Below are 25,266 nucleotides of genomic sequence, written 5' to 3' on the forward strand. Positions count from 1 at the left end.
CTGTACAACTCTTGCTCAGACAAGTAACTCAAAGACTTCAAAAAGAGATCTTGCACAAAGTACTGTTCAGCAGGAAGAGAAAACAGACTGCAGCTGATTTTCTATTGCCTTCAGTACTTTGAAGACCATCCAGAACCACTACAACAACTACAACAGGAAGTATGAACTTGGAGGTTTCTAGAAGAACACCACCAGTATGATCATAAAATGATGTAGTTCAGAGCACTGCTCAGCAGAATCTTCACTGGACCACTGTACGAGGCAGCAGGGAACAGTTCTACACAACGTCAAGCAATGTCATAATGCCAGAGATCGAGTGAGTGAAAGACAATTTGGTATAGTTTAGTCAGGTGTGAACAGCAAAGTGACTTCTCGGTGAAGAATAACAGAGATCTGCAGAGGATACACCAAGGCCAAGGTCAAGTTGAGTCAGTCACTCTCTGTAGGATAGGCAGATGCTGAGGATGTGCATCAGTGAAGAGGGTTAAGGGGCTGGATGTGTTGGGCTGGACAGGATGGGTTGGATGGGGCCCTGGGCAGCCTGGTCTAGTATTAGATGTGGAGGTTGGTGGCCCTGCCTGTGGCGGCGCAGTTGGAGACTCATGATCCTTGAGGTCCTCTCCAACCTGAGCCATTCTGTGATTCTGTGAGGGGTGAGTGACTTGGTATAGATACAGCCCATAGGTGTTATAGACCTTCTGCCTTCCCACAGCAGCAACTTCTTTGACTGTGCCTGAGCAGACTCAACCAAAGTGTCTGACTCACCCAGACCTCAGCATTAATTTTGTGTCTTTTACTCATCACTCAATATAATGCTACTCGAGTATTTAAAGGAAGAGAATATATTTATAAAAGCTTCTCAGGATAATTTACATCGTTACAGGTACATGAATCACATGTTCAAAACTTGCAGCTATTAATCACTAGAGAATCTGTTTGTTAGGTTTTCCCCACATTTCAAATGATGCAAAACATCTCAACTGAGATGCTTCTCTGCAGGATCACAGCTGTGAGCTTGGTTGGCTTGTTGGTTCATGCAGCTTTGCAACCGCTATTATTATCCTCCAGTAGTACACTGCATTTTTCCTACCATGATTAAAGCCTTTCACCATACCTACTACTTAGCTCAGCAATCAAAGCTTCCTTTCAAGCCCACAAGAAACTGATACTGAGAGAGACTGGAGAACTGGATTGGTTTATTCCAGTTTCAAAGCTTTTAAAACATTATGATCGTCTACCTGTCTACCTGGCACCTTCATTCACCCACCTCCAGATACTGAAGGTTCTATCTCTAAGACAGCAGGAATTACTTTTAGAAGAAATAGAAAAGATCAATTATTTCCACTCTTTTCCTGCAGGACTGTTATAACCAAAGTAACATCTTATCATAAGCATAAAAATCTGGGAGAAATTCAAATGAGAGGGGAAGAGGTTCTAAGAGGAAAAACTCTTCTTTCTTCAAGTGACAGGACAAGGGGAAATGGCCTCAAGTTGCGCCAGGGCAAGTTTAGGTTGGATATTAGGAAGAACTTCCTTACAGAAAGGGTAGTTAGGTACTGGAATAGGCTCCCCAGGGAGGTGGTTGAATCGCCATCCCTGGTTGAGCTTAAGAGCCGTTTGGATGTGGTGCTCAGGGATATGATTTAGCAGAGGGTTGTTAGAGTTAGGGTACTATGGTTAGGTTGCAGTTGGACTTGATGATCTTCAAGGTCTTTTCCAACCTGGGTAATTCTATGATTTCTGCATGTTTCATTTGGAGTAAACATTACATGTGAGTAATGCACACACTGTTACTATTTGGAGATTGATTTGGATGATATTCAGTATTTACTGTAACCATCTTATAAATAAAGGCATTCAATTTCAAGATACGCACTCATTTATGTTCCTTTATTTAGTGAGGACAGTACCTGGCCACTGTAGTACAGCATCTATGTGTAAAGTTTCCCTCACATTTCATGCCACAGAAAAATGGCAACCCTAAAAAACTAGAACAAGATTCCCTGCAGTTCTATACGCCTCTCAGGTGATGAATATTTTACTTACCAGAATGCAAGAAATAATTCCCCCACTGTTCACACTGATGATATGCCTCGCACTGCGCAATCTCATTTTCATGATGAGGAAATGCGAGATCTATTCCACCAGTATGGATGTCCAGCTGCCTTCCAAACACTGCACTGTAACAACATTTTCCTGATGGGTAAGTAGAACACTACCAAAACTTTTAGTAAGAAAGAAAGAAAGAAAAAAAAAGATGGAGCAATATAAATACATGATTTAATGACAGTAATGTAACGTCAAGAAAGAACTCACAGACCTTGGATATGAAAATTGCAGCAGAACTATGTGTACAAACAGGGCCATACCCACCCACAATTCATTTTCTTCAGTATGAATGATTGTTTTTTCTTGTTTAGATTAAAGAATGGCAAGCAGGACATCTCTTTTCTATGCCCTCCTACAATATCAGACAGCTGCCTTCATCTGCAGGCGAAACAAGTTCAGTGACAACTGCTTCTTCAGATATGGTATTAGCATTCATTTATTTTATACCTGTCAGGCCACCCAGAGCAGGACGCCCGGGGCCACAGCCTGACGGCTGCTGGAGACCCTCAGGGAGAAGACCCTGCAGCCTCTGTGCAGCCTATGCAGCACTCCATCACCTGCACAACGCAGAAGTGCTTCTGGTGTTCAGAGGGAGCCTCCTACGTTCCAGTTTGTGCCCACAGCCTCTTGTCCTGGCACTGGGTCTAACTGAAAGGAGCCTGATTGTATCCTCTGCGCACTGTTCTTTTAGGGATTTATAGACATAAATATGCACAGATTGATATGTTTATAAACCACCTTAGTTGGGGCAGAAGAAGAGAAGGAAATCAGAAGAGGAAGACAGTGTCTCAGTGGCCATTTTGAAATCCCGGGCCCTTTTGCTTCTTTCTGCCTGCTTGAAAAATCAGATCAAGCACGGACCTCTGGAGACCTCATCTTGCCTGTGGAGGCACAGTGCATCCCATTGTGAGTGAAGCTCCAAAAAGGAGACCAGATCAAAGTCATGCCAGATGGCTCCCTTCTGCAGGACTACACCAGTGACCAATGCTCGGTCACCTTCCCACACATGAGCTTCAAAGCTGTTTCCAAGTTAATTCACCTAGCTCCAAGTGCTTGGCAAAACAGACAAGTAGTTATTGCTTAAAATGGGTACCTGACAGCTGACTGTGACAGCAAAACACTTTAGATAACTTAAAAGTCTAAGTTCCCCATTTTTCCCAGTCCCAGATTACTGCACTTACGCTCTCCGTATGACTCAACACCTATTTACATGGTGAGAGCCTCATCCAGACACAGTCAAGTAAGTTTTTACAGAAAGAGACAGATACTTTAAGTAGCATCACAATAGCAGATATGCAATTTTGTAAAGAGTTGTTATTTCTTATCTAGAGTGCACTTCTGTCATAGGCTGCACTCCAAATGCATCATGCTTTTGTGTACTTTAGTTGCTTTAAAAACTGTTCCATAGTGCAGAAATTGTTTAGTGACATAAAATCACTTTTTCTAAACGTTTTTCACTATCAGGTGGTAATTACTAACAACCCGAGGTGTACCAGCACAGCCTGTTGAAGAGAAAACTAAAGCAGTTGTTCCACCTGCTTACAGCTTAGGTTCCAAACACTCAAGAGAAACAAGCTCAGGTCGCAGTAATTTCTTATTAGCTTCCAAAGAATACTTGAGACTAATGAAATGAGCACTGGAACAGGCTGCCCAGGGAGGTGGTGGAGTCTCCTCTGGAGATATTCAAGACCTGCCTGGATGCCTACCTGTGTGACATGGTGTAGAGCACCTACTTTGGCAGGGGGGTTGGACTCAATGATCTCTAGAGGTCCCTTCCAACCCCTACAATTCTGTGATTCTGTGAAATCTAAGTACCATCATCAATCAAAAGAGTTAAAGAGTCTTTTCCAAACACAAAGTAATCGGTCATAAATTAATACTGCAGAAAGTACTACTATTCTGTGAAGTAAATAAAACTAAATTCCAAATCAAGAGCAAATGAATTTAAGCCAGCTCTAAACAAACCGCTACCGCACACAATTCACATCATGCTCACAGAATGTACTGACCAGGTTCAATGTGGATTGCACAAAGCGGAAGACAGATGAAAGACATACTGTAACTTTCATGAAAACACTGGTTACTCAGTTGAAGGTAAAAGACTCCCTGATCAACCGTGTGATCCTGCGTGGCTTATTTTAAACGCTCGCTTTTCTCTCCAAGGAGGAAAGCGACAAAATAAAACCAGATGCTGCTCCATTAAGGTGGAGGAGGAGAATTTGTGGCATACTCAAAACCCCCAAATTGCAGAAAACAGATGATTACAACTGGTTCTTTCCACTGATGAGAAGAAAAAAGCAGCACCGCCACTACCATTGTAGAGTGACTGAAAACAAGAAACAGCCGTGGATTTAAAATACAAGAAATCTGACCTTGATATCGTGGAGCATTCAATGTGCCACCCAGGTCTTCCCTTTCCCCAGGGTGAACTCCATGATATCTCCTGAGGTTTGGCAGCTTTCCACAGGGCAAAATCTCTACCATGCCGCTTTTCGTTATCAACTGCCAAGGAAAAGAGAGACTTCTGTTACAATCTATTCTAATTGCACTTCAAAAGGGCTGACAATAGCATGACTAGGGGAAATGGATCCAAGTTGAAGGAGGGAAGATTTAGGTTGGATGTTAGGGGGAAGTTCTTTACTAGAAGTTAGGCCCTGGAACAGGCTGCCCAGGGAAGTTGTGGATGCCCCGTCCTTGGAGGTGTTCAAGACCAGGTTGGACGGGGTCCTGGGCAACCTGATCTAGTAAATGTGTATGTTTGGTGGCCCTGCCAGGCAGGGGGGTTGGAACTACATGATCCTTGAGGTCCCTTCCAACTCATTCTGTGATTCTGTGATCTGTGATTTATCGATATTATATAGAATCAGTTCTAATTCAGAACACTGCAATGTCAAGTGAAGCACTTTGCAAAAATTCATTACACTTGCTTCCTCATTCAGAATTGGTAAGAAATAAAGGATAGAAACACAGCCCAAGTTTTATCTACTGAATCTTCACATTGTCTCTTTCACTATTTTGCCAAGCCCTGGCTGACCTGTGCCTGTTGTCTCCATGTCTCTCCTGATTTTTTTTTGAGTATATTACTACAACAATCAAACCAAACCTCTGTCTACTCAGTTATAAACTCAACAGCAGTTACAGAATCTTCAGAGATTCGAGTGAATTTATTAGTAAGTGAATTGAAGGGAAACAAGGTAAAATGTGAGTGACTGAGGCTCAGGGGCACCTCTGGAGAATGTCTTGTCCAACCACCTGCTCAGTGCAGGAAGCTCATGGCCACATCCTGTGGAACTGTGAGCACCTCCAAGGGGAGAGACCCCACAACTACTCCACAACCTAGTGCTCGTGTCCTCTGCACAACTACATCCTTGTTTAGTACTGTATGCAGAAACCCTGTGAAGACAGCAGGTTTAACAGTGCAATGAAACACGGCACATCCCTAGATGTACTCAGTGGGGACCCCTGTGCTACTGGGTGCCTACAGCTAGTCAGGGAGATGGTTTCAGCCTGTCAAGAACTGCCTCTAGAGCACATCCCCTTTGTGGGCTTAAATGATACAACTCAAGAGCTGAGCTGTAAAAAGCATCTGGCTGTGATCCACCTGGGCATTTTCAGGAATTGCAAACAACATTTTCAATGAAGACACAGTGAACTTCAGCACACAAATCATGCAGGAGATCTGTTTTAAACTCTCCTACACAGATCCTCGATCAGAGCTGATTTACAGAAACTACGGAGAAGATCAGCAACCCTGCTCAGTAAAACTGCAGCAAAAATAGAATACAACCAAGGGTACAGACGTATGTTACCACAGCCCACCAAGAGGGCTCACACAGTAGCATGGTGGTAAGCAATGAAAGATGTAATGCACCTGGTTAGTGCACCCCAGTAGGGTGCAACTGCTCAACTATAACAATGCAGGTGATGCTTCTCCTTGCCATCCCTCACTGCTGCCTAGTGAATAGCAACAGTGAATGCCTCAGTAAGTAACTACTGAAATAATGATGTCCTAATTAACTAAAAAAGCTGTCTATACACAAATTTTAAAAGTGCTTCAGACTGTTGAATGAAGATTTAGATATCAATATATCATGATTTCAGACAAAGCATTAACACAGACAAATTGCTATCAGGAACTTACCTGCTTCACCTTGTGTATCAGGAGAAACAGCAGTTAGTACTCCATACCTCTCTCCCCAAGACTTAACATCAAAATAAACGTTGCCTAATAGAAAAGAAATATTCAGCTTCACAGTAAAGATGGGGAACACTCACAGTGTTGATACAATGGAGATAACACTTCTGTGGAAGCAAAACAAAACACCCTTGGACTTCCACTTGAAAGTGAGAAATGCTGCAGCAATAGCAGCCCACAATACCCTGTTACTGGCTTTTCAGTAACCTAATTTACTTGTTTTGCACCGAAGATAATGTTGTTTTCTGGAGATCTCCCCGGGTTCTTCCCGGGACAAGCGATTCATCCCCTGACTGAAATGTTACCTATACTGTTCCAGGTACAATACACTTAGACTCTTCTATGAGCATCAGCTCTACTAAAAATATACCACACATTGTTTGTAGACACGTCTTTTACAGTACATATCAGATGTTCAGAGCTAACAGCTCCCTCACAAAGCCTAGGCCAGGAATTCCCCACAGGAGCTGAGACAGCAGCTTATTACAATAAACATTTATGTTCAGTACTGAACCACTTCTTGCTTAGATACTGACACAAAAGATGTTCTGCATATTTGTATCATAACAAGCAAGTTGCTCACCCCATGATAATCAACATAAGGAAAACCTGGTGCAGCACATCTCATCGGACCCCAAAACAAGATTCCTTTGAGTATTTCTTTTCCATGCATGCAATAAGGAGTTGCCTTGCTACAAATCTTACCTTGTGAAGTTGCATAAGCCTGTCCATTAGCAATTATTGTCTTTATGAAGGAAATTATCTGAGGAATGTTTTCAGTCACTCTCATGTACACTGTTGGAGGAAGGACCTTAAATGAAGAAATTGTAACAGTTCACTAACCCACACGTAATGCATTGCTGAGAAGTCACTCCAAATTAAGAAACTGACATTAAAGAACATCTGTCCCAATTTTTAGCTTAGCAAAAAAAAAAACAAAAAACAAAAAACAACCCTGCAAATATCATAAGAAGGTCACAAGCAGAACTTAAGATGCAGATAACATTAAAATGAAATTGAGGAAGGGACAGATATAATAAATAAATAAATCTACTAACTTTCACCAGAGGCTTGCTCCCTGCTTCCAGACAAGAAGCAAAGCCATCTGCAATCAAAGACTGAATATTACATGTTTTACATGTAATATTACATGTTTTAGATCTGGGTATTTCTGCATGATAGTAAACACATGTTATCTATGAATCAAGACCTTACTACACAGGGCAGAAAGTCTGTGTTCCTACAAAAATCTAACTTGTTAATTCCTCTCCCTGAATAGCCAAGGTTTGCTTCCCACTCTTAAATGCAAAAGATGTGCAATATAAAGCCTCTGTCTTCTCAGAAGAATGAAAAAGTAAATCACTACCCAGTCGCACTTCATAAGTCAAGCAAGCAATCACCTTTTGTTTTTTCCCCCCTCAGATCAAACTGACAAATTCAGATTCCTGACCAAAATAACTGCTTGAGAAGACTCTAAAACGCAGAAGCTCGAGTAGCTATACCTTTAAGGATGCCATATCTTGTTTAAAGTCTTCTTCATAAATACGAGCAAGAGCTACTGGCGATATATTCATCTGAAAAAAGATTAGTAAATCAAAGTAATAACATAAAATACCACAATCTTTTATCAGTTAACAGCTAATTGAAGGACTTACAGAGCCCCCAAGGTAACGAGGCAGAGAGGCTTATTAATCTAACTAACGTTCATGGGAGGCAATGCCAGTTATTTATAACTTAAGAGCAGTATTTCATTCAGGCTTCTGAAATGCCAAAATATTAAAAGATATATTTTAAGAGAAAGCAACCGAACATTAAAATAATGAATTCCTTCCCCCCTCCTTTATTTTCCTCGTGAGAGGGTAATCTTCCATTTCCAGTGACAAGATAAACTACAGCACATGGATATAAAATGCATTCTGCCTATTGGCAAGGGACACCAATAGCACCAATGTGTCAGAAAGACAGACCAGAGACTTATAGGATGAGGCAGGATATTAATTTGTAGTGATTAAGAAAATAAGATATTTCAGCTGATCATTACTCACATATTTCAATACAATCAGCACGATTAACTGAGAACCGGTTCCATATTTTGCCAGGTGCAGTACTTTCAAATATCTCCATATTTCACATTCACAGACTGACCAACAGAAACAGGAGTACCCACAGAAACACAATCCAAAAGGAAAGAGGCAATTTAAACATGACAAGATCCTTGTCTCAAATATTCAGAATAGGCCAGGACTTGAAAGACACATGATGGCAAATCCCATCCCAGCAAGCACAAGCATGATATGACAGGATATATGCTCTCATGAGACCCCACCTGGAGTGCTGTGTCTATTTCTGTAACCCCCAACACAAGAAAGGAAGGGAGCTGTTGGAGCAGGTCCAGAGGAGAGCCATGGAGATGATCAGAGGGCTGGAATACCTCGCCTACGAGGACAAGCCAAGAGAGCTCTTCAGCCTTGAAATAAGAAGACTCTGGGGGGACATTACAGCAGACTTCCAGTACCTGAAGGGGCCTACAGGAAAGCTGGGGAGGGACTTTTTATAAGGGTATGTAGTAAAAAAAACAAGAGGAAATGGCTTTAAACTGGAAGAGGGCGGATTAGAGTAGATATTAGGAAGACATTCTTTAATGGGAGAGTGGTGAGACACTGGGGACAGTGAGGTTGTGGATGCCCCCTTTGGAAGCATTCAAGGCCAGGCTGGATGGGGTTTTGAGCAGCCTAGTCTAGTGGGAGGCGGCCCTGTCTATCGCAAGGGGTCAGAACTAGGTGATCTGAAAGGTCCTTTCCAATCCAAACCATTCTATGATTCTATATGAGAGCATCTCAGATCCAAGCTTTTATATCTTCTCTGAGGAAAACATACTGAGGAGGAGCCAACAGACTGCCACTCTCTCCAGCTTGCACATAATCAAATCATTAACACAATAAATCCAATTTTTTTTACTAGAGGATCTTTAAGGGGTAGGCATCGTATTTGAACAAGCTGGTCTAGGTGGGAGTTCTGGTAAAAGACGGGTGAGATGCTCATCCAGCAATGGAAGAAGGAAGATGCTCAGCCCTGAGGTAAAGCCATGCAGGCCAGAAAGAGAGCTCTTCCTGTGATGTGGTTCATCTCAACAAGCAACTCACAAGCTTCTTTGATCAACAGAAAGACACTCACTGGGAGACAAGGAAATTCCTCCTACCCAGATGAGCAACAATTAATCGCTTCCTCAAAGGACCACAGGGGGAACAAAGCACTTTCTTCACAGAGCAGACGCCCAACTTTCAGAGCTAGTTTAGATGGGTCCTACCAGAGGACAGACAACAAAATCAGATACGTTGATCCTGGTGCTGTAGTGTTTCAGGTACAGAGGTCCCCAACAAAATGCTCACAGAAGGGCAAGTATTTCAAAAAGACAAAATATGCCACACAGAAGATTTCCTCACAGAGCCAAAGAATAACTGAACACATTCCCCTCAAAACAAAATCCCCATAGGATTCTGACAACAAAGAAAAAATGCAAAATATATGGATATGGATTTGTGGCTTTTTGTTGTTTAGAAAGTGCTGGCCTTAACAATAAAACCTGCAAGTGAAGTTTCTAAGGGAACAAATATATTTCTTAAAGGGAGCAGTGGTAGCATTCCTTTCCAATGCAGTACTGCAACAGTAATCATTTATGCAAGGATTAACTAAAAAAGATACTTGTCAAATTATCTGGCTCTTGCAACTGTAATTGCAGCTCATTTCATTCACAATCCAGATTCCAAAAACCAATATAATGTTTATTTAAAAGAAGTTTACAAAGCAGAATACATTTGTGGCATTTTACAGGCCAAAAAAAAAAACAACAACATCAAAAAAAGAAACTGGAATGGTCATTCACAATCTCAGCTGTTACAAAAGGTCTGATTAAAAACCAACTACAGACTACTTACAGATATAAAACTTTGAATTAGGCCAATAACTCAGAGTTCGGTGACAAGTTGGATTGTGTTGATTTTTTTTTTACTTTACCATTTTTGTATCGACCCTGCCATCAAGCCCCAGCCTTGTCAAGACTTACCCGTATGCTGTGTCAGGATCATGTCAAGCCACGATGTCAGACAAGGTTGAGGACACTCCTGCAGGCACTGACTTTGCAGCTAGATGGTGCTCGGCACCTTCTAGGAATGGCCCTCAACCTTGTGTGTCACCATTTAAACGCTGTCTTTAACAATCAATGATGCAAAAAACAGACAAAACTCTGCTGGCTGAAAGTTTCAGTTTGTTTCAATACTGGTAAAGGGGCACTGTGGCCTTTTATTTGCCACTGCCTTCCAGACAAGGCAGGAGGCTATGAGGACTACTACCTCAGCTGTAGATAGAGGGCTAGAAATCTCAACAATTCTTATCTAAATTAGAAAAAATAAAATAAAATAGTACTAAAACAACAGTAGAACATTTGTAGAATGTATTTCCCTATATAACTAGCAGTAGGACGTACCAAACATTTGGGTCCAGGGCTGTAGCATGTACCTACCTCATGGGCTCTTTTTATGATCTTGTCATCTATGTCTGTAATCCCCATCACCATGATAACTTCAGTGTCAAAAAAACGAGTCAATATCCTTCGGATGATGTCGAACCTAACATAGGAGCTGGAAAAGAAAAACAAGCTTTTAGAGCTGCAGTAAATATGAATAAAACTCTGACCAAAATGACTATGAGCACTAACAACCACACAGATACCCCGAATACTTGCAAAAGAAGGTCTCAAGCACATAAAATGCTTTCCCAAAATTAGTTTCAATCTGCACAGAAGTCAAGTATATGCACAGAAGTCAAGTATATTTCAGTTGAACTGCTCTACCCTCTTCTGGCATTAGAGACACATTACAGCAAATTTTTCTCTGTTTTCTTGCATCTCTTTATGAAAACACCGGGCTGCTTTTGAAACTGCCTCTTAACCAAGAGACTATTCCAAAGAACACAACGTGACAGAGATACACATATAAGCTGATCTTAAAATGAAAACCACCTTAGTTTCGCTGCAGCCTTCCAGGAAAGGCCGACAGGAAAGATGGGGAGGGAACAGGGAGTGCAGTGATAGGATAAGGACTAGTAGCTTTAACCTAACAGAGTAGGTTTAATCATAGAATCATAGAATTACCCAGGTTGGAAAAGACCTTGAAGATCATGAAGTCCAACCACAGTCTAACCAGAACCCTAACTCTAAAAACCCTACACTAAATCATATCCCTGAGTACCTCATCCAAAAAGCTCTTAAACACAACCAGGGATGGCGATTCAACCACCTCCCTGGGGAGCCTATTCCAGTACCCAACTACCCTTTAGACTAGATACGAGGAAGAAACCCTTCAAGATTAGGGTTATAAGGCACCAGAACAGGCTACACAGAAAAGCTGTGGATGCCCCATCCCCAGAAGCGTTCAAGACCTAAAGTTGGATGTGGAGGTGTCCCTGCTCATGGCAGGGGGTTTGGAACTAGATTGTCTTTTATGGTCCTTTCCAAGCCAAGCCATTCTGTGATGATTTCAGCATGTGAAGCATCTTAATGCAGAATAATACATTTCTGATGTTGTTCGCACTGTCTGTATTAGAAAAAGGCACATGCTACCAGGGAGACAGCTGGTATTAATGAATACCATCTCACTGGGAGCAATATTCATCTCATGTCATGACACTATTCCAGAAGAATATTAAATTATTCTTTGGACCCCTTTCAAAGGGACAATAGTAGCATCAAAAAGCTTACAATCAGATTTAACAGTGCTGCAGGTTTAATCCCCAGAGCAGATACAATTTCTGTGCTGTTCTCTCTCTGATCTTCTAACTTAATCGATGGAAGAAGCACTGCAATAGCCCAAGTAAATCTCAAAAAGCAGGTTCCTTACAACTTCAGCATCAAACTGCAAAGAAGAAAGCAGTTAAAATGAAGTGGGTGCTCCATCAGCCCAGAAAGCTAACTACACTGTGGGCTGCATCAAAAGAAGCATGGTGAGCAGGTCAAGGGAGGTGATCCTGCATCTCTCCTCTGCACTGGTGAGACCTCACCTGGAGTACTGCATCCAGATGTGGAGTTCAATACAGGACAGATGTGGACCTGTTGGACTGCGTGCAGACAAGGCCACAAAAATGATCCATCCTCCCCCTGGCTGGCTTGGCTTCCCTGACAGGCTGAGAGAACTGGGGCTGTACAGAGTGGGGAAGAGAAGGCTCCAGGAACATGTGATGGCGGCCTTTCAGTTTATAAAGGGAGGCTATAAGAAAGTAGGGGACAGAGTCTTCCCCTTTGTCCTATCACTATTTATCTGTGTAAAAAGTTGATTTCCTTCCTGTTTATAAACTTCCTTTAAATACTGGAAGGTCAAAATGAGGTCTCCCCTGAGACTTCTCTTTTCCAGGCTGAACAAGCCCGGTTCCTTCAGCCTTCACAGGAGATGCTCCAACCATTGGATCATCTTCATTGCCATCCTTGGGATCCTCTCCAAATGTTCCACATCTTTCCTGTGTGGGTCCACCAGACTTGGGGTACTCCAGCTGAGGCCTCACATGGACAATCACCTCCCTGTCCCTGCTGGTCACCACTCTTCTGATGGAACCCAGGATACCATTGGCCTTCCAGGCTGCAAGTGCACACTGCTGGCTCATGTTAAGTTTTTCATGAACCAGAATCCCTAAGTCCTTCCCAGACAGGCCATTCTCCAGGATTTATTTTCCCAACTTGTATACATATCTGGGATTACCTCAACCCAAGCACAAAACCTTGCACTTTGCTTTGTTGAACCTCACAAGGTTCAGAAGGGGCCACCCTTCCAAGTTTACCGAGTTCCTTCTGAATGGCATCCCTTCCTTCTACTGTATAAACTGCACCTCCCACCTTGGTGTGATCAGCACACTTGTCAAGGGTGCACTTGATCCCATCATCTATATCATTGATAAAGATGCTAAACAGTACCAGACCCAAAACAGGTCCTTGGGGAACACTGCTTATTACTGGCCTCGACCGAGATATAATACAGCCACTGACCACAGTCCCTTGGATTGACCTTCCAACCAATTCCTTATTCATCAAATAGTTCACTCTTCAAATCAATTTCTCTCCAATTTAGTGATAAGGATGTGGGGGGGGCCTTGTCAAAGTCCAGTTAGATGACATCAGTTGCTTTCCCATTGAAGGATGGAAAATACCGAATTCTTGTGATAAGATCACAAAGGGGCATAATGAGGGATTTCTATAGGAAGGACACCACTGCAAGAGCCATTGCTCCACCTGATTTCATGTTTATTCCCAGTGTGCCTCCTGGCCTGTAGACTCCCAGCAGCAGCATTCCTCCCAGCTGTGTCAGTGACAAAAGCAATATTCTTACAGCTCTACAGGTGTGCCTAGCAACTGGAAAAAAGATTAAAAACATAATATAGAATCACTGAATATTCTGAGTTGTAAGGAACCCACAAGGACTATCGAGTCCAACCCCTGGCTTCACATAGGACCACCCAACAATCAGATCACGTGGCTGAAAGCGGTGTCCAAACACCCCCTTGAACTCTGGCAGCTTGGAGTCATGCCCACTGCCCTGGGCAGCCTGTTCCATGCATGATAACAACCCTGTGGTGAAAAACACTCTCCCAACACACAACTGTCCCTCCCCTGACAGCTCCATGCTGTTCCCTCAGGGCCCTGTCGCTGTCACAGAGAGCTCAGTGCTGCCTCTCTGATAATAGCAGCAGTAATAATAGTACTGATAATAAAGTATGTTCTGTCATCCAGAGCAAAGCCTGAATGAGCAACAAAATGCCAAACTGACATTCACGTGACCACAGACAGTGGAAGGAATTGTCAATGCATTGGTCATTGAGGGGTTCACCTGATTAAGAAAGAGGATAATCATCACTGCAGGCATCTCTACTACAGGAAAGAACACATGAAGGCACTAAAGAGGCAGCAGCAGAATCTGACTGACTCACTGCTCTGGGTGTGAAGTTCAGCCCTAGCGGCTCTTTCATACCACAGTAACTGAAGTTTGAAAACGTTAGTTTGGGCACAGTTTAAAAAGAGATGGGTATCAGAGCAAGCGGAGCACGCAGGGCTTCCTACCCTGCCTTTCAATCAGAATAATATGGAGAACCACCGACCAAAGCTGACACTCAAAAGATGCTGAAGACCAAAAGACCAAAAGGTGCAGTCCTCCAACCTGCCAAGTGAATCGGCTCCCCAAGAAGGTTGTTGAGCCACCATCCCCGGTTGAGTTTAAAAACACTTGGATGTGGTGCTCAGGGACATGATTTAGCAGAGGGTTGTTAGTTAGGGTAGTATGGTTAGGCTGCGGTTGGATTCAATGATCTGTAAGGTCTTTTCCAACTCGAGCAATTCTATGACTCTGTAAGTGCTGTAGTCATGAGCCACTAATCCACTTGGAATCTGTGCTATCAAAGGGACACACGGGCAGAGTATATAAAGGTGGCATCAAGTAGCAGCTCAACAGCCCTGCTGTGCAAGCTCTCCTTCCTCAGGACAAAGTTTCATTAGTGAAACTCTATTAAAGGAGCATCTCACACGCCCGAGCAGAGGTATCACAGTATCATAGTTTCGTGCGGGTTGGAAGGGACCTTAGAGATCATCGAGTCCAACCCCCGGGATTCGAGCCTCCTGTGCAGCAGAGCGGCACTTCTACCACTTGCACCACAGGCGATTCGAACCCAAGCCTCTGGTGATGCAAACGGCACTTCTATCACTGCTGAAGAGAGCAGCAGCAGAAGAGAGTAAGACGAAGATGAAAGAACTAACAGCTGCCATATCAAGACTTGGAACAACCCACCGTGCCAAAATTACGCGTCACACTGACAGCAAGTCAGGCTCTTCTCCACTACCCGCCCAGGATACCGCAGCCGCCGCACTCACCACGCGTGTCCGAGATGCGAGTGGTCGTACACGGTGGGCCCGCAGCTGTACCAGGTGGCCAGGCCGTCCTTGGCCAGCACCAGCGGCTCTTTGCTGCGGCTCCGGCTGTTGTACAGCACCACTCCGCAGGCCCTGCCCGCCGGCTGCACCCACTCCCTCCGCCGCGCCGCCCCGCTCCGCCAACGCCGCACCGCGCCTCCTCCAGCCCGGCCGTGCCGGACCGCCGCGCCGAGCAGCATGGCCGCACCGCCGGCCCCGCCTCTACGGGGGAGGGGGCGAGACGAGCCGGCAACAACCCGCCGACACAACCGAGCCGCCTGTGTGGAGACAGCCGGAGAGCGGGGTAGCTACAGCCGCACCGCAGGAAGAGGAGGGGCCCGCTGCGCCGCGCCTCACGGGGCGGATCCGGTGCCGGCCTGCGTTCGGTCGGAGCGCCGAGAGGAAGCGGAGGAGGTAATGGGATTACACTGCTCGGATCCGGTGTGGAAATTGTGAACTGCGGAACTGGAGCGAATAAAAGTTGGGTGGAACACACAAGCGATGCCACAAGTCGTTTTAAGCGAGTACTCGTTGTGTATGAACTCAGTCAGAACTGGGTCTGTTTAGCCTTGAAAAAAGAAGGCTGAGAGGGGACTTGATCCAGGTTTATAAATACCTGAGGTGTGGGAGCCATAGTGGTGAGGCTGGTCTCTTTTCAGTAGTGCGTGGGGACAGGACTAGGGGTAATGGGATGAAAGTACAGCATAGGAAGTTCTGCACAAATGTGCGGAAGAACTTCTTTACAGTGAGGGTGACAGAGCACTGGAACAGGCTGCCCAGGGAGGTGGTGGAGTCTCCTTCTCTGGAGATATTCAAGACCCGCCTGGATGCCTACCTGTGTGACGTGGTGTAGGGAGCCTGCTTTGGCAGGGGGGTTGGACTCAATGATCTCTAAAGGTCCCTTCCAACCCCTACAATTCTGTGATTCTGTGACACATGGCAATCGTTCCCCACCCTTGTGCATGCTCTGCCACTGCAAGGAGTATGTCTCTAATAAAGAACTGAAACTCCACTCAGAGTCTCTCGTCTCATCTTCCTACTGCAGTTCAGAGCGGAAAGGCCAACGTAATATTGTAGAGAAGGAACTGTGAAAGGAGATAGCAAATGCTCTCAGCTGAACTCAGCCTTACCCTTGCTGGTGCAAGGCCAAATGGAGGAAGACTGAGTAAACAGCACCCCTACAACAGCTGATAGTTGTGCATCCTCTATGCATCCACCCCCATCTGCTTTTGAGCACATCACTGAAGCCTGGCAGGCCACAGCTACACTTGGAAGTTACACCTCCCTCTACCAAGGGATAGAATTTCTTGTGTAGCAAATTGTGGCGCAAGTGGTAGAAGTGCCGCTCTGATACACAGGAGGCTCGAATCCCAGGGCTTGGACTCGATGATCTCTAAGGTCCCTTCCAACCTGCACCAGACTGTGATACTGTGAAATTAACAGGTGCATTTATCGCTGCCCAGGTGGAGCCAGCCATTCAGCTGTGGTGTGTGCAGGCTGCTGCTGCCTCTGCACAGCTCTCAATGCCTCTCTCAATGTAACTCAGCAGGCACAGGTCCTGGAACGCCGGCTTGGAGCGCTGCCTGGATGCTGTAGTACTCATAGTAACTTACGTAAGAGCCGAGATGAGCAGCGTCTGCCTCAGCAAGCGCAGCAATTCACAGACACAGAAAACCAGGGGATGGACCGAGAACTTCAACGTTCTCTACGGGGCCCCATAGGGCAGAACGGCAGCGCCCAACGCACAACCGCACCAGCAGGTCCGTGCTTAGACACCGTGAGTCAGACCCCCTCAATTAGGGGATCGCCGGTGACGTCTGAAATAAGACAGCGAGCACCACAGCCGCATTAGTTGTTACACACAAACACACACACACCGCTTCTCCGAGCAGAAACCGGAGCTCTTCGGGCCGCTAGAGGAAATTCCAGGTAAACACGAGCACATTCCCCCCTCCCCAGAGCCGAGACGCAGCCGCCTCCCTCCATCCCCTCAACCCTCCCCTCAGCAGCGAGGCCATCGTCCTGGCAACGGGCCGTGAGCGCCGATAGAAGGAGATGAAAGCGTTCGGCAGAGCGGTGACGTGTTCCCACAGCACGCGTAATGCACCGAGCCAACAGCGAAGCGCACGGCCCCGCCACGCTGCAGCTCACAGGGCGGGAGCGCTGAGGCGCAGCCCCTGAAGCACCACCCCCCGAAGGGAAGGGGCGGCTCCTCCGCCTGCCTCGGCCCGGTGTGCCCCGGTGGCGCAGTGGTAGGAATGCCGCGTTGCAACACCGGAGGCCCTGGGTTCGAATCCCCTGTGGTGCAAGTGGTAGAAGTGCCGCTCTGCTACACAGAGGCTCGAATCCCGGGGGTTGGACTCGATGATCTCTAAGGTCCCTTCCAACCCGCACCAGACTGTGATACTGTGATACTATGACACGGCAGCGCTTCAGCCCATCACTAGTGGCCGCCGAGCCCGCCGGGAATCACAGAATGACCCGGGTCGGAAGGGACCTCAAGGATCATGTAGTTCCAACCCCCCTGCCTGGCAGGGCCACCAAACATACACATTTACTAGATCAGGTTGCCCAGGGCCCCGTCCAACCTGGCCTTGAACACCTCCAAGGACGGGGCATCCACAACCTCCTGGGCAGCCTGTTCCAGGGCCTAACCACTCTCCTAGTAAAGAACTTCCCCCTCACATCCAACCTAAATCTTCCCTCTTTCAACTTAAAACCATTTCCCCTTGTCCTGCTATTGTCAGCCCTTTCGAAGAGTTTACTCCCCTCCTGGGTGTAAGTTCCCTTCAGGTATTAAAAGGCTGCAATGAGGTCACCCCGCAACCTTCTCTTCTCTAGGCTGAACAAACCCAACTCCCTCAGCCTGTCACAGGGGAGGTGCTAGGGAAACACAGTCCCGTCCCGCCACAACGCGGCTCCATTTTATACTCTCACTGCGGGCGCTGCGCATGCGCACTGCACCCCCCTCTCCCTCATCCCCACCCCTCGGCGCCGTTCCCGCCCCTCCGCTGTCCCGGGCGGTGTTGTCACCGCTGCGCCCTCCCTCCAGCCCGCCGCTGATTGGCCGATCGGCCGCGGGGCGGGCCACGAGGGAGCAGTTGATTGGCCGGCGATGCCGCGGGGATGATGGATACTCCCGCCCGCTGAGAGGCCGCGCTGCCCTCCGCCGCTCCCGGCCCTGCCCCCTGCAGCGGGGCGGCGGCGCCGCGTGGTTCCCGTCCCCCCTACAGTGCTCGGCCGGCCCTCGCCGCCCGTGTCCCAAAGCACCCCGTTCCCCTCCGGTCCCTCAGCACCCCCCTCAGGTGGGGCCGGTCTCCTCCAGGCACGGCTTCCCCGGAGCCCCCGCCTCCCCCCCCCCCAAACGTGTGTAAGGGGCGGAGAAGGAGGAGGAGGGACTCGGAGCTCGGGGCGGTGCCGGGTCCCGCCGCGGTTCCGGGCTGGGGGGGGGATGGGAGCGTGCGCGCGCGGTGTGTGCCCGCGTCCGTGTGTCCGTCCGTCCGTGTGTGTGTGTACACAGCGCGGGGAGGGCCGTGCATGCGCCGTGCGTGGCGGGGCTGAGTGTTTCCCAAGTGTTTGAAACTGGGATTCGGCTCCTCCACGTTGGATCGTGCGCGGCGTGAGGCGGCGGGGAACACTGAGATCGGGCGGCGGAACCGGGGCCGGGTCGGGCCGGCTGTGACAGCGCCCGGCGGGGCACGTTCTGCTGGCGGCGTGTTTCGGAGGGGCCGGACGAGCCCCCTCACTCCTCCTCCCCCCCCCCCTCCCCTTTCCCTCCCTCCCTCCGCACGCACAAATCCCGCTGATTGTTCCTACCACCTCCTCCGTGAGTTCCCCACCGCGACAGCCATTCAATCAGCTGCTCGGGCTGTAGGGACCGGCGGGGCCGTGCTCTCGGCTGTGCCTGCCGCCGGGCTCCATGTAGCTGCCGGGGGAACGGGGCACGGAGAGAGGCGTGGGGAAGGAGGAGGAGAAGAGGAGAAGGAGGGTTTTTTTTTTTCTTCCCCCCCCCCCTCCTTTTTTTTTCCTCCTCTTTGCCGGATGAAAATGTTGAGTCCTGCAAACGGTGAGCAGCTGCACCTCGTGAACTACGTGGAGGATTATCTGGACTCCATCGAGTCTCTGCCCTTCGATCTGCAGAGAAATGTCTCCTTGATGAGGGAAATCGACGCCAAATACCAAGGTAAAGCGCTCGCCCTGCGTGCGTGTGTGCGGTGCGGGGCTGGGGGAGGGTGTCTCTGCCTTTCTTCTCCCCGCAGCCGGGGTTCGGCCGTGCGGGGATGGCAGCCGTGTGCCGGAGGGGGGAACGAGCCGCAGCGCTGCCTCTTGTCACGGGGCGGAACAAAAGGTCCCCCCGGCTCCTCGTACGGAGCGAGGACTCCGCTTCGCCTCGCGAATCGCCGGCCGAGAAGGCGGGGGCAGGGAGCGGGGCGTGCGGGGCACAAAGGGGGGCCCTCCGGACCCTTCGGGAGGAGGCTTCGGGGGGTACGGAGGAAAGTGCAGCGCGGACAGCGAGGGAGAGATTACGGCACAACATAGAGGAATGTACAGTATTCATGATGGCTGGAGTAGGGGAGAGAGGCGGCTCGTGGGGGGGCGGGCGGGCGGGAGCGGAGGGGGTTAGGCAGAGCGGGGGGCTGGGGCCGGCGGGTGCGTACTGTATTGCCTCTGTGTGTGTGTGTGTATGTGTGTACGGGGACGGGGGGGGGGGCGCGGGGCTGATGGATGTGCTCAGCACCGGGGTACCCTCTCCTTCCCTTGGGGCACGCTGTGCCTCTGCCCCACGGGCGGAGGGAGAGCAGGGCCGGGCCGGGGGGAGCTTTGTCACTCGCTTTGCCGGTGTCCGCTCGGAAGGGGAAGGGGGAGGGGAGGCCGTACCCGGCAGCGCTGACAGCCGGGGCGGGGAGCACCCCACTCCCTCAGCCCCCGCGCCCCCCTGCCCGCGGCTCCCGGGGCGGTGGGGATCGAGCCTCGCGGTGTTGGGTGGCCGTCTCGCCAGGCGGATCCCCTCGGGAGGGAAGGGGACGGGGGAAACTTCCGCGGGGGCTGGGCGAGCGGGTGGGGGAAACGGCAGCGGCGGGGCAGGGCGGTCGGCGCGTTTGTACCGCGCTCCAGAACCGCACGGCCAGCGGGAGCCTCCGCGCTGTGCTGGGGATTTGGCGTCGGCGTGGCTTTTATAACCACCCCTCGTTAGCATAGCGCCGCTCGCCCCGCCTCCTCTCTCTGATTGGACCGCGGGGCGGCTCGTCCCGCCTTCCGCCCCGCCCCCTTGTGACGTTTCGAGAAGCAACTTTTCAGTGGCGTTGATTTGAATATCTCGACCTGCCCCTGCTCCCATTGGCTGCGCTGCCAGCAGCGGCAGCACAACCTTGGGCGGCCGGACACCGGCGGCGCCGCGGGAGGGGACGGGGAAGCGCTGGACCCGCCTCCTCCCGCTCCTGAGTGGCGCTGTGATTGGCTCTGCGCTATTTTACTCTTCGCTTCTTCCGGCTTCCGATTGGGCGCGGGACGCCAGCAGGGGCGGGCTTTTCCGCGTCGCCCGCTCTGATAGGTGGAAAGGCGAGAGGGCCGCCGCCTCTTGTGTGCGGGCTCCTCCTGCTCCGTTTCCTTTGCTCTGAGCTGCGGAACGGGGGAACCGCCGCCGGTTTCCTGCCCGAGAACAATGGCTGCTCCGTCACATCCGGGGCGTGGCCGGCATTGCCGTGCAGCACGGGCTCGTTGTTTGGCCGCTGGGAATGAAGGCAGCCGGCTCAAACAGCCTGCAAACGTGTTGTTGTTGCTGGCCGTTAACGTCGGATGGCGCCTGCTGTAACTGGACGCCGTGCTCTGCGCCTTCGGAGCTCTGCACCAGCTGTCAAGTGAGAGCGATGTTAAGTCAATTGAATTAAGTCAATTCATCGTTGATCAGCTTTGATTTACCGGTGGTGCTGCTGGAGAGGAGCGATACGAGAGGCCTTCGTTTCATCATACTCATGATACCTCATTTCATGAGATCCTTACTGTTTTTCTTTCTTCTTTGCAGAAATTCTGAAGGACCTGGATGACTACTATGAGAAGTTTAAACGGGAGAGCGATGCCGTGCAGAAGAGAAGGATGCTGCACTGCATTCAGAGGGCACTGATTCGGAGTCAGGAGCTGGGAGATGAGAAGATCCAAATCGTCAGTCAGATGGTGGAGCTGGTGGAGAACAGATCCAGGCAAGTGGACAGCCACGTGGAGTTGTTTGAGACCTGCCAAGAGACTAACGACACCACTGGGAACAGTGGGAAAGCCAGCCAGGATAAGTCAAAGAACGAGACAATCGCTCAGTCTGAGAAGCCCAACAATAAGAGGTCGAGGAGGCAAAGAAATAATGAGAATCGAGAGAACGCTTCAAATAACCATGACCACGATGACATCACTTCAGGAACGCCAAAGGAGAAGAAGGCAAAAACGTCCAAGAAGAAGAAACGATCCAAGGCTAAAGCGGAGCGGGAAGCTTCTCCCCCAGACCTTCCCATTGATCCTAACGAGCCGACATACTGCTTATGCAACCAAGTCTCCTATGGGGAAATGATAGGATGCGATAATGATGAGTGCCCCATTGAGTGGTTTCACTTTTCGTGCGTGGGACTCAATCACAAACCGAAGGGCAAATGGTACTGCCCCAAATGTAGAGGAGAAAATGAGAAGACTATGGACAAGGCGTTGGAGAAGTCTAAAAAAGAAAGGGCCTACAACAGGTAGTTTCTAGACTGTTTGTGGGAAAGGAAAAGAAGACCACCAAACCAGTGTATTTATTGTCAGTGTCACCTTTGTTGAGGTGAAAGGATTGTAAAATGTATATTTTTAAAGGAGGTTTAAAACTGAACCATTCCTGTTACAGGGACGGCAATAAGAGCAGTTTTCTTTTTCATTTGGTGAGCTGTAACAAGAATATGGTCTGTGGACCAATGTATTCTGAAAGTCAAGCTATAAGAGTTCCAACTCAATATCCAGCTGGGTCTTAAAAGATACATTAATAACAACCATTAAAGCGTTGACGGCGAGTATTTCTGAGATGTCGTTTCTTTTTCCTCCTGGAAGAATGTTACTTAACGTTAGAGCAGAGTTGTTCAGATAGCTCAGCCCTCTGGTTGTGCATCCGAATAGAGCTGCAGTATGTGACACACGTCGCTTCTTGCGGTGATGAGAGGTGCAAGGTCAAACTTGAAGGAGGGTACAATTTGGTTCCTGCTACGGAGTGCCGGTATGACAGTTCAACAGCAAACCTTGTAATAGGCTGAGGGGATTATTTAAAAGAAAAGCCAATGGTTAAAATTTGACACAGCAAATATTTTCTATTCTGGCCGAGTACCATGAGAACAGTTTTAAAGCAATGGGATACGTTTTATATTTAACCAGGAAGCGGTTTAGTAATGACTTAACATAAAGGAAGCTTTATACTGTCACCGAGAGTAGCGTAGCAATCCTTAACTTGTTCAAGTTGTATAAATGTACATTTTTTTAAGTGGAATTGCACTTAATGTATTATACTTGGAAATGCAGCCAAATGCCATTGTGTAACCAATGTGCATTTCCTGCTGTATGTATGAAAACTGTACAGCTGTGATATTAAGAAATAAATGAAACAACTTTTGACAGTTTGCTTCTTAGCAATCACGTTGAACGATCATTCCAAGGCATCATTTCTCTTTAACCTCAGCAGCTCCAGCGGGCTGCTGCTAGGAAACCTGGAACTGTTGTAGTGGTAACCAAATTACAGTTCTGATAATCAATCTTTACAGACTAACAAGAGCGTAGGACAGTCAAAGCAGCACTTAACCTTCTGCCCAGCTACTCTTTCTTGTGCTTGCAGTCACTCCCAGACCTGGCCATTTATCCAAAAATCAATTGCATAGAGCTGATCTTGCTTGGTTGTTTCTCATGCCTTTACCCACGGTGGATGTAAATTATGCCATGCTTGTGTTGTTGGCAGGAAGTTCTTTCGCATTACAGTGTTTTCAAAGTAGTGTTGCAGCTGCACCAGGGAACGTATTTGTATTTTTCATGGTCATCTCCTGTGAAAATCCATATTAAAGCCGTACTGAAGGTGTGATGCCGTGGGATGGGTACCCAGACCTGTGCTGCAGCTTGGTGCTGGAGCTGTCACGCCACTTCCTCCGTGCTGGATCTCGGCTCTCCGTCCCCCTGCGGGACTTGGCTGTAAGTGCAGAAGGGGCCGGTGGTGGAAAGGCACAGGCAGCAGGACGCGGACAGAGAGGCTGCGGCATCTGCCAGGTCAGAGTGGAGCTGTGTGAGAGTCTGGGGTTGGGATTTTGGAAACACGGTGATCTCTTAAAAGCCGTCACTGTTTTGCTTCCCGGATGCTGAAAGCATAATGCTGAAGTAATGGAGAAACAGTTTTGGATGCAGACAGACATAAAGCATTTGATGAGGCTGAGTGTTTTCTGAAGATGTTCAGGAAAGACACCGCCAGTTCACGATGCGGGATGCTCCCCAGCAGGCAGGCAGACTCACAGCGATGAGCAGAAGTCGTGTTGTACTTCTCACTAGGTACACTAGGGGTGTGTGCATGCATATGTGGTTCAGGTCGCTACAGGCTGTCAGACCCAGTCTCCTTTGCCTTGGTCAAACGACCACTCGGCCCACCTCCTGTTCCCAGTGCGCTTTAGGATTGCTGCTATCTGCTGATAACCTCCCCTTTCCTGCTGCTAGCTCCTGGTAGCAGACAGGACCTGTGCTGTACCATTTGGAGGTCTGGTTTCAATCTGTGAGCACAGTTCCTTACCGTAGTTCAATTCAGGGGCTGCTCTCGGTGACCATTTCTCACTGTGACTGCCAGCAAAAGGGACTTGAGTGGGAGGGACATTGGCTTCTAGGAACTGAGCTGAGGCTTTTGACTCAGCTACCGGTATTACAGCATTAATTTCTAATGCATAAAATGCAGCAGTTGTTTATTGAAGGGGAAGTCATAGCAATAGGAATCCTAAACTTCTTAAACTTCTCGCCGAAAGCGTTCAGGCAGTTGTACCTACTGCTGATCTGGATAGATGTCCCAGGGAAGCCCAGATAATGTTACTGAGCACTTGAGCTAGTGATAAAATCCTTCCAACTAATGAAAACCATGGCTTCAACAAATCAGCAGAGGGAGCTGGCAGCAGACCTCACACTTGAGTCGTCCCCATCCTCAAGCAGTTCTGCGGGAGGGCTGGTGCTGAAGGCATAGCTGGAAGGTGAAGGCTGGCTGCGAGGGTGCACTTCATGCACAGTGCCAGCTGCAGAATGCTCCTAGCGGGACAGATAGAGGCCCCACCAGGCTGAAACATGAGGCAGAACAACGTGTTGCTTCCAACCGTTCTGTCACCTGAAAGCCTCCCAGTTAAGCACAACCACTGTCTCCATTAAGCAGCACCAACCCTGGCCATGCGTATCATTGGGTTTTAATAGGTTTCTTAGTAATTGAGCACAGCTGCTTATCAGCTGTGTCCTCCACGCAGAAGAAATACAACAGAAATGGACTGCTCCACTGGTCTTACTTTTCATAAGGTATTTTTACTTATTCTTTTAAAATTGAAATAGATATGCAAAGTATTGTTTAGCGCTTGTTCAGGCCTGAGGTTTTCTCATCACCTCAAAGTGGCTAGATTACTTTTCCTGGTAAGCACTCATTGGTGGTGGTAGTCATAAAGAGCTGACATACGCATTGGAACTGTGGGAGCTGGGTTGGTGGCCAGAGTGGGAGGGCTTCTGCTTGTTGGTGGGTGTCACGCTGGTCCTTCAGCCCATGACCATGGTCACCCTGTAGGCAGCTTTGCAGGACCTTACTGAAGCTCTGCTGGAAGATATGTTGCTTTTAATTTTCAGCAGCTGACTTTAATAATTCAACCTTCGTATGCTGCCATCAGCTGAGGCAGAAGGCTTGCAGGTGACGCAGGCACCACAGGCTTCATGCTGGGGAGATGTCAGCTCTCCACAGGGGTGCCGGATGAGCTGGGTCTGAACCTCTGCTCCTCATTTCTGCTTTGGGAAATGGATTGCA

The 25,266-nt window shown here is 48.3% G+C and overlaps 2 protein-coding genes across 6 annotated transcripts in view; one reads left to right on the forward strand and one right to left on the reverse strand.

Moving 5' to 3' along the window:
- Positions 1–19,179, reverse strand: part of CARS2 (cysteinyl-tRNA synthetase 2, mitochondrial) — a 31,797-nt gene extending 12,618 nt beyond the window's left edge. The window contains exons 1-7 of one of the 4 annotated variants that reach the window (XR_001552571.2): positions 19,065–19,179; positions 10,824–10,941; positions 7,807–7,878; positions 7,010–7,115; positions 6,251–6,334; positions 4,482–4,611; positions 2,047–2,180 (exon numbers count right to left, since the gene is read on the reverse strand). Coding sequence is in view for 1 of the 4 variants with exons in the window: in XM_015851436.2 (XP_015706922.1) it covers positions 2,047–2,180; positions 4,482–4,611; positions 6,251–6,334; positions 7,010–7,115; positions 7,807–7,878; positions 10,824–10,941; positions 15,207–15,445 (883 nt within the window). In the remaining 3 variants the exon portion in view is untranslated. Of the gene's footprint in view, positions 1–2,046; positions 2,181–4,481; positions 4,612–6,250; positions 6,335–7,009; positions 7,116–7,806; positions 7,879–10,823; positions 10,942–15,206; positions 15,819–19,061 lie in introns of those variants that run through there. The other 3 variants (XR_001552570.2, XR_001552568.2, XM_015851436.2) reach the window with 3 other exon arrangements.
- Positions 19,180–19,262: 83 nt separating this feature from the next.
- ING1 (inhibitor of growth family member 1) lies at positions 19,263–22,883 on the forward strand. 2 transcript variants are annotated; one of them, XM_015851437.2, is made up of 2 exons: positions 19,263–19,428; positions 21,268–22,883. In XM_015851437.2, exons 1-2 carry the CDS (start codon positions 19,287–19,289, stop codon positions 21,969–21,971), a joined length of 846 nt encoding a protein of 281 aa, XP_015706923.1. In that variant the 5' UTR covers positions 19,263–19,286; the 3' UTR covers positions 21,972–22,883. The 2 variants fall into 2 exon arrangements, with proteins under 2 accessions (XP_015706923.1, XP_015706924.1); XM_015851438.2 differs by lacking the exon at positions 19,263–19,428 and adding an exon at positions 20,814–21,103.
- The last annotated feature ends 2,383 nt before the right edge of the window (positions 22,884–25,266 follow it).

This window comes from Coturnix japonica, chromosome 1 (assembly GCF_001577835.2).
Source record: "Coturnix japonica isolate 7356 chromosome 1, Coturnix japonica 2.1, whole genome shotgun sequence".
In the NCBI taxonomy this organism is placed as follows: domain Eukaryota; kingdom Metazoa; phylum Chordata; class Aves; order Galliformes; family Phasianidae; genus Coturnix; species Coturnix japonica.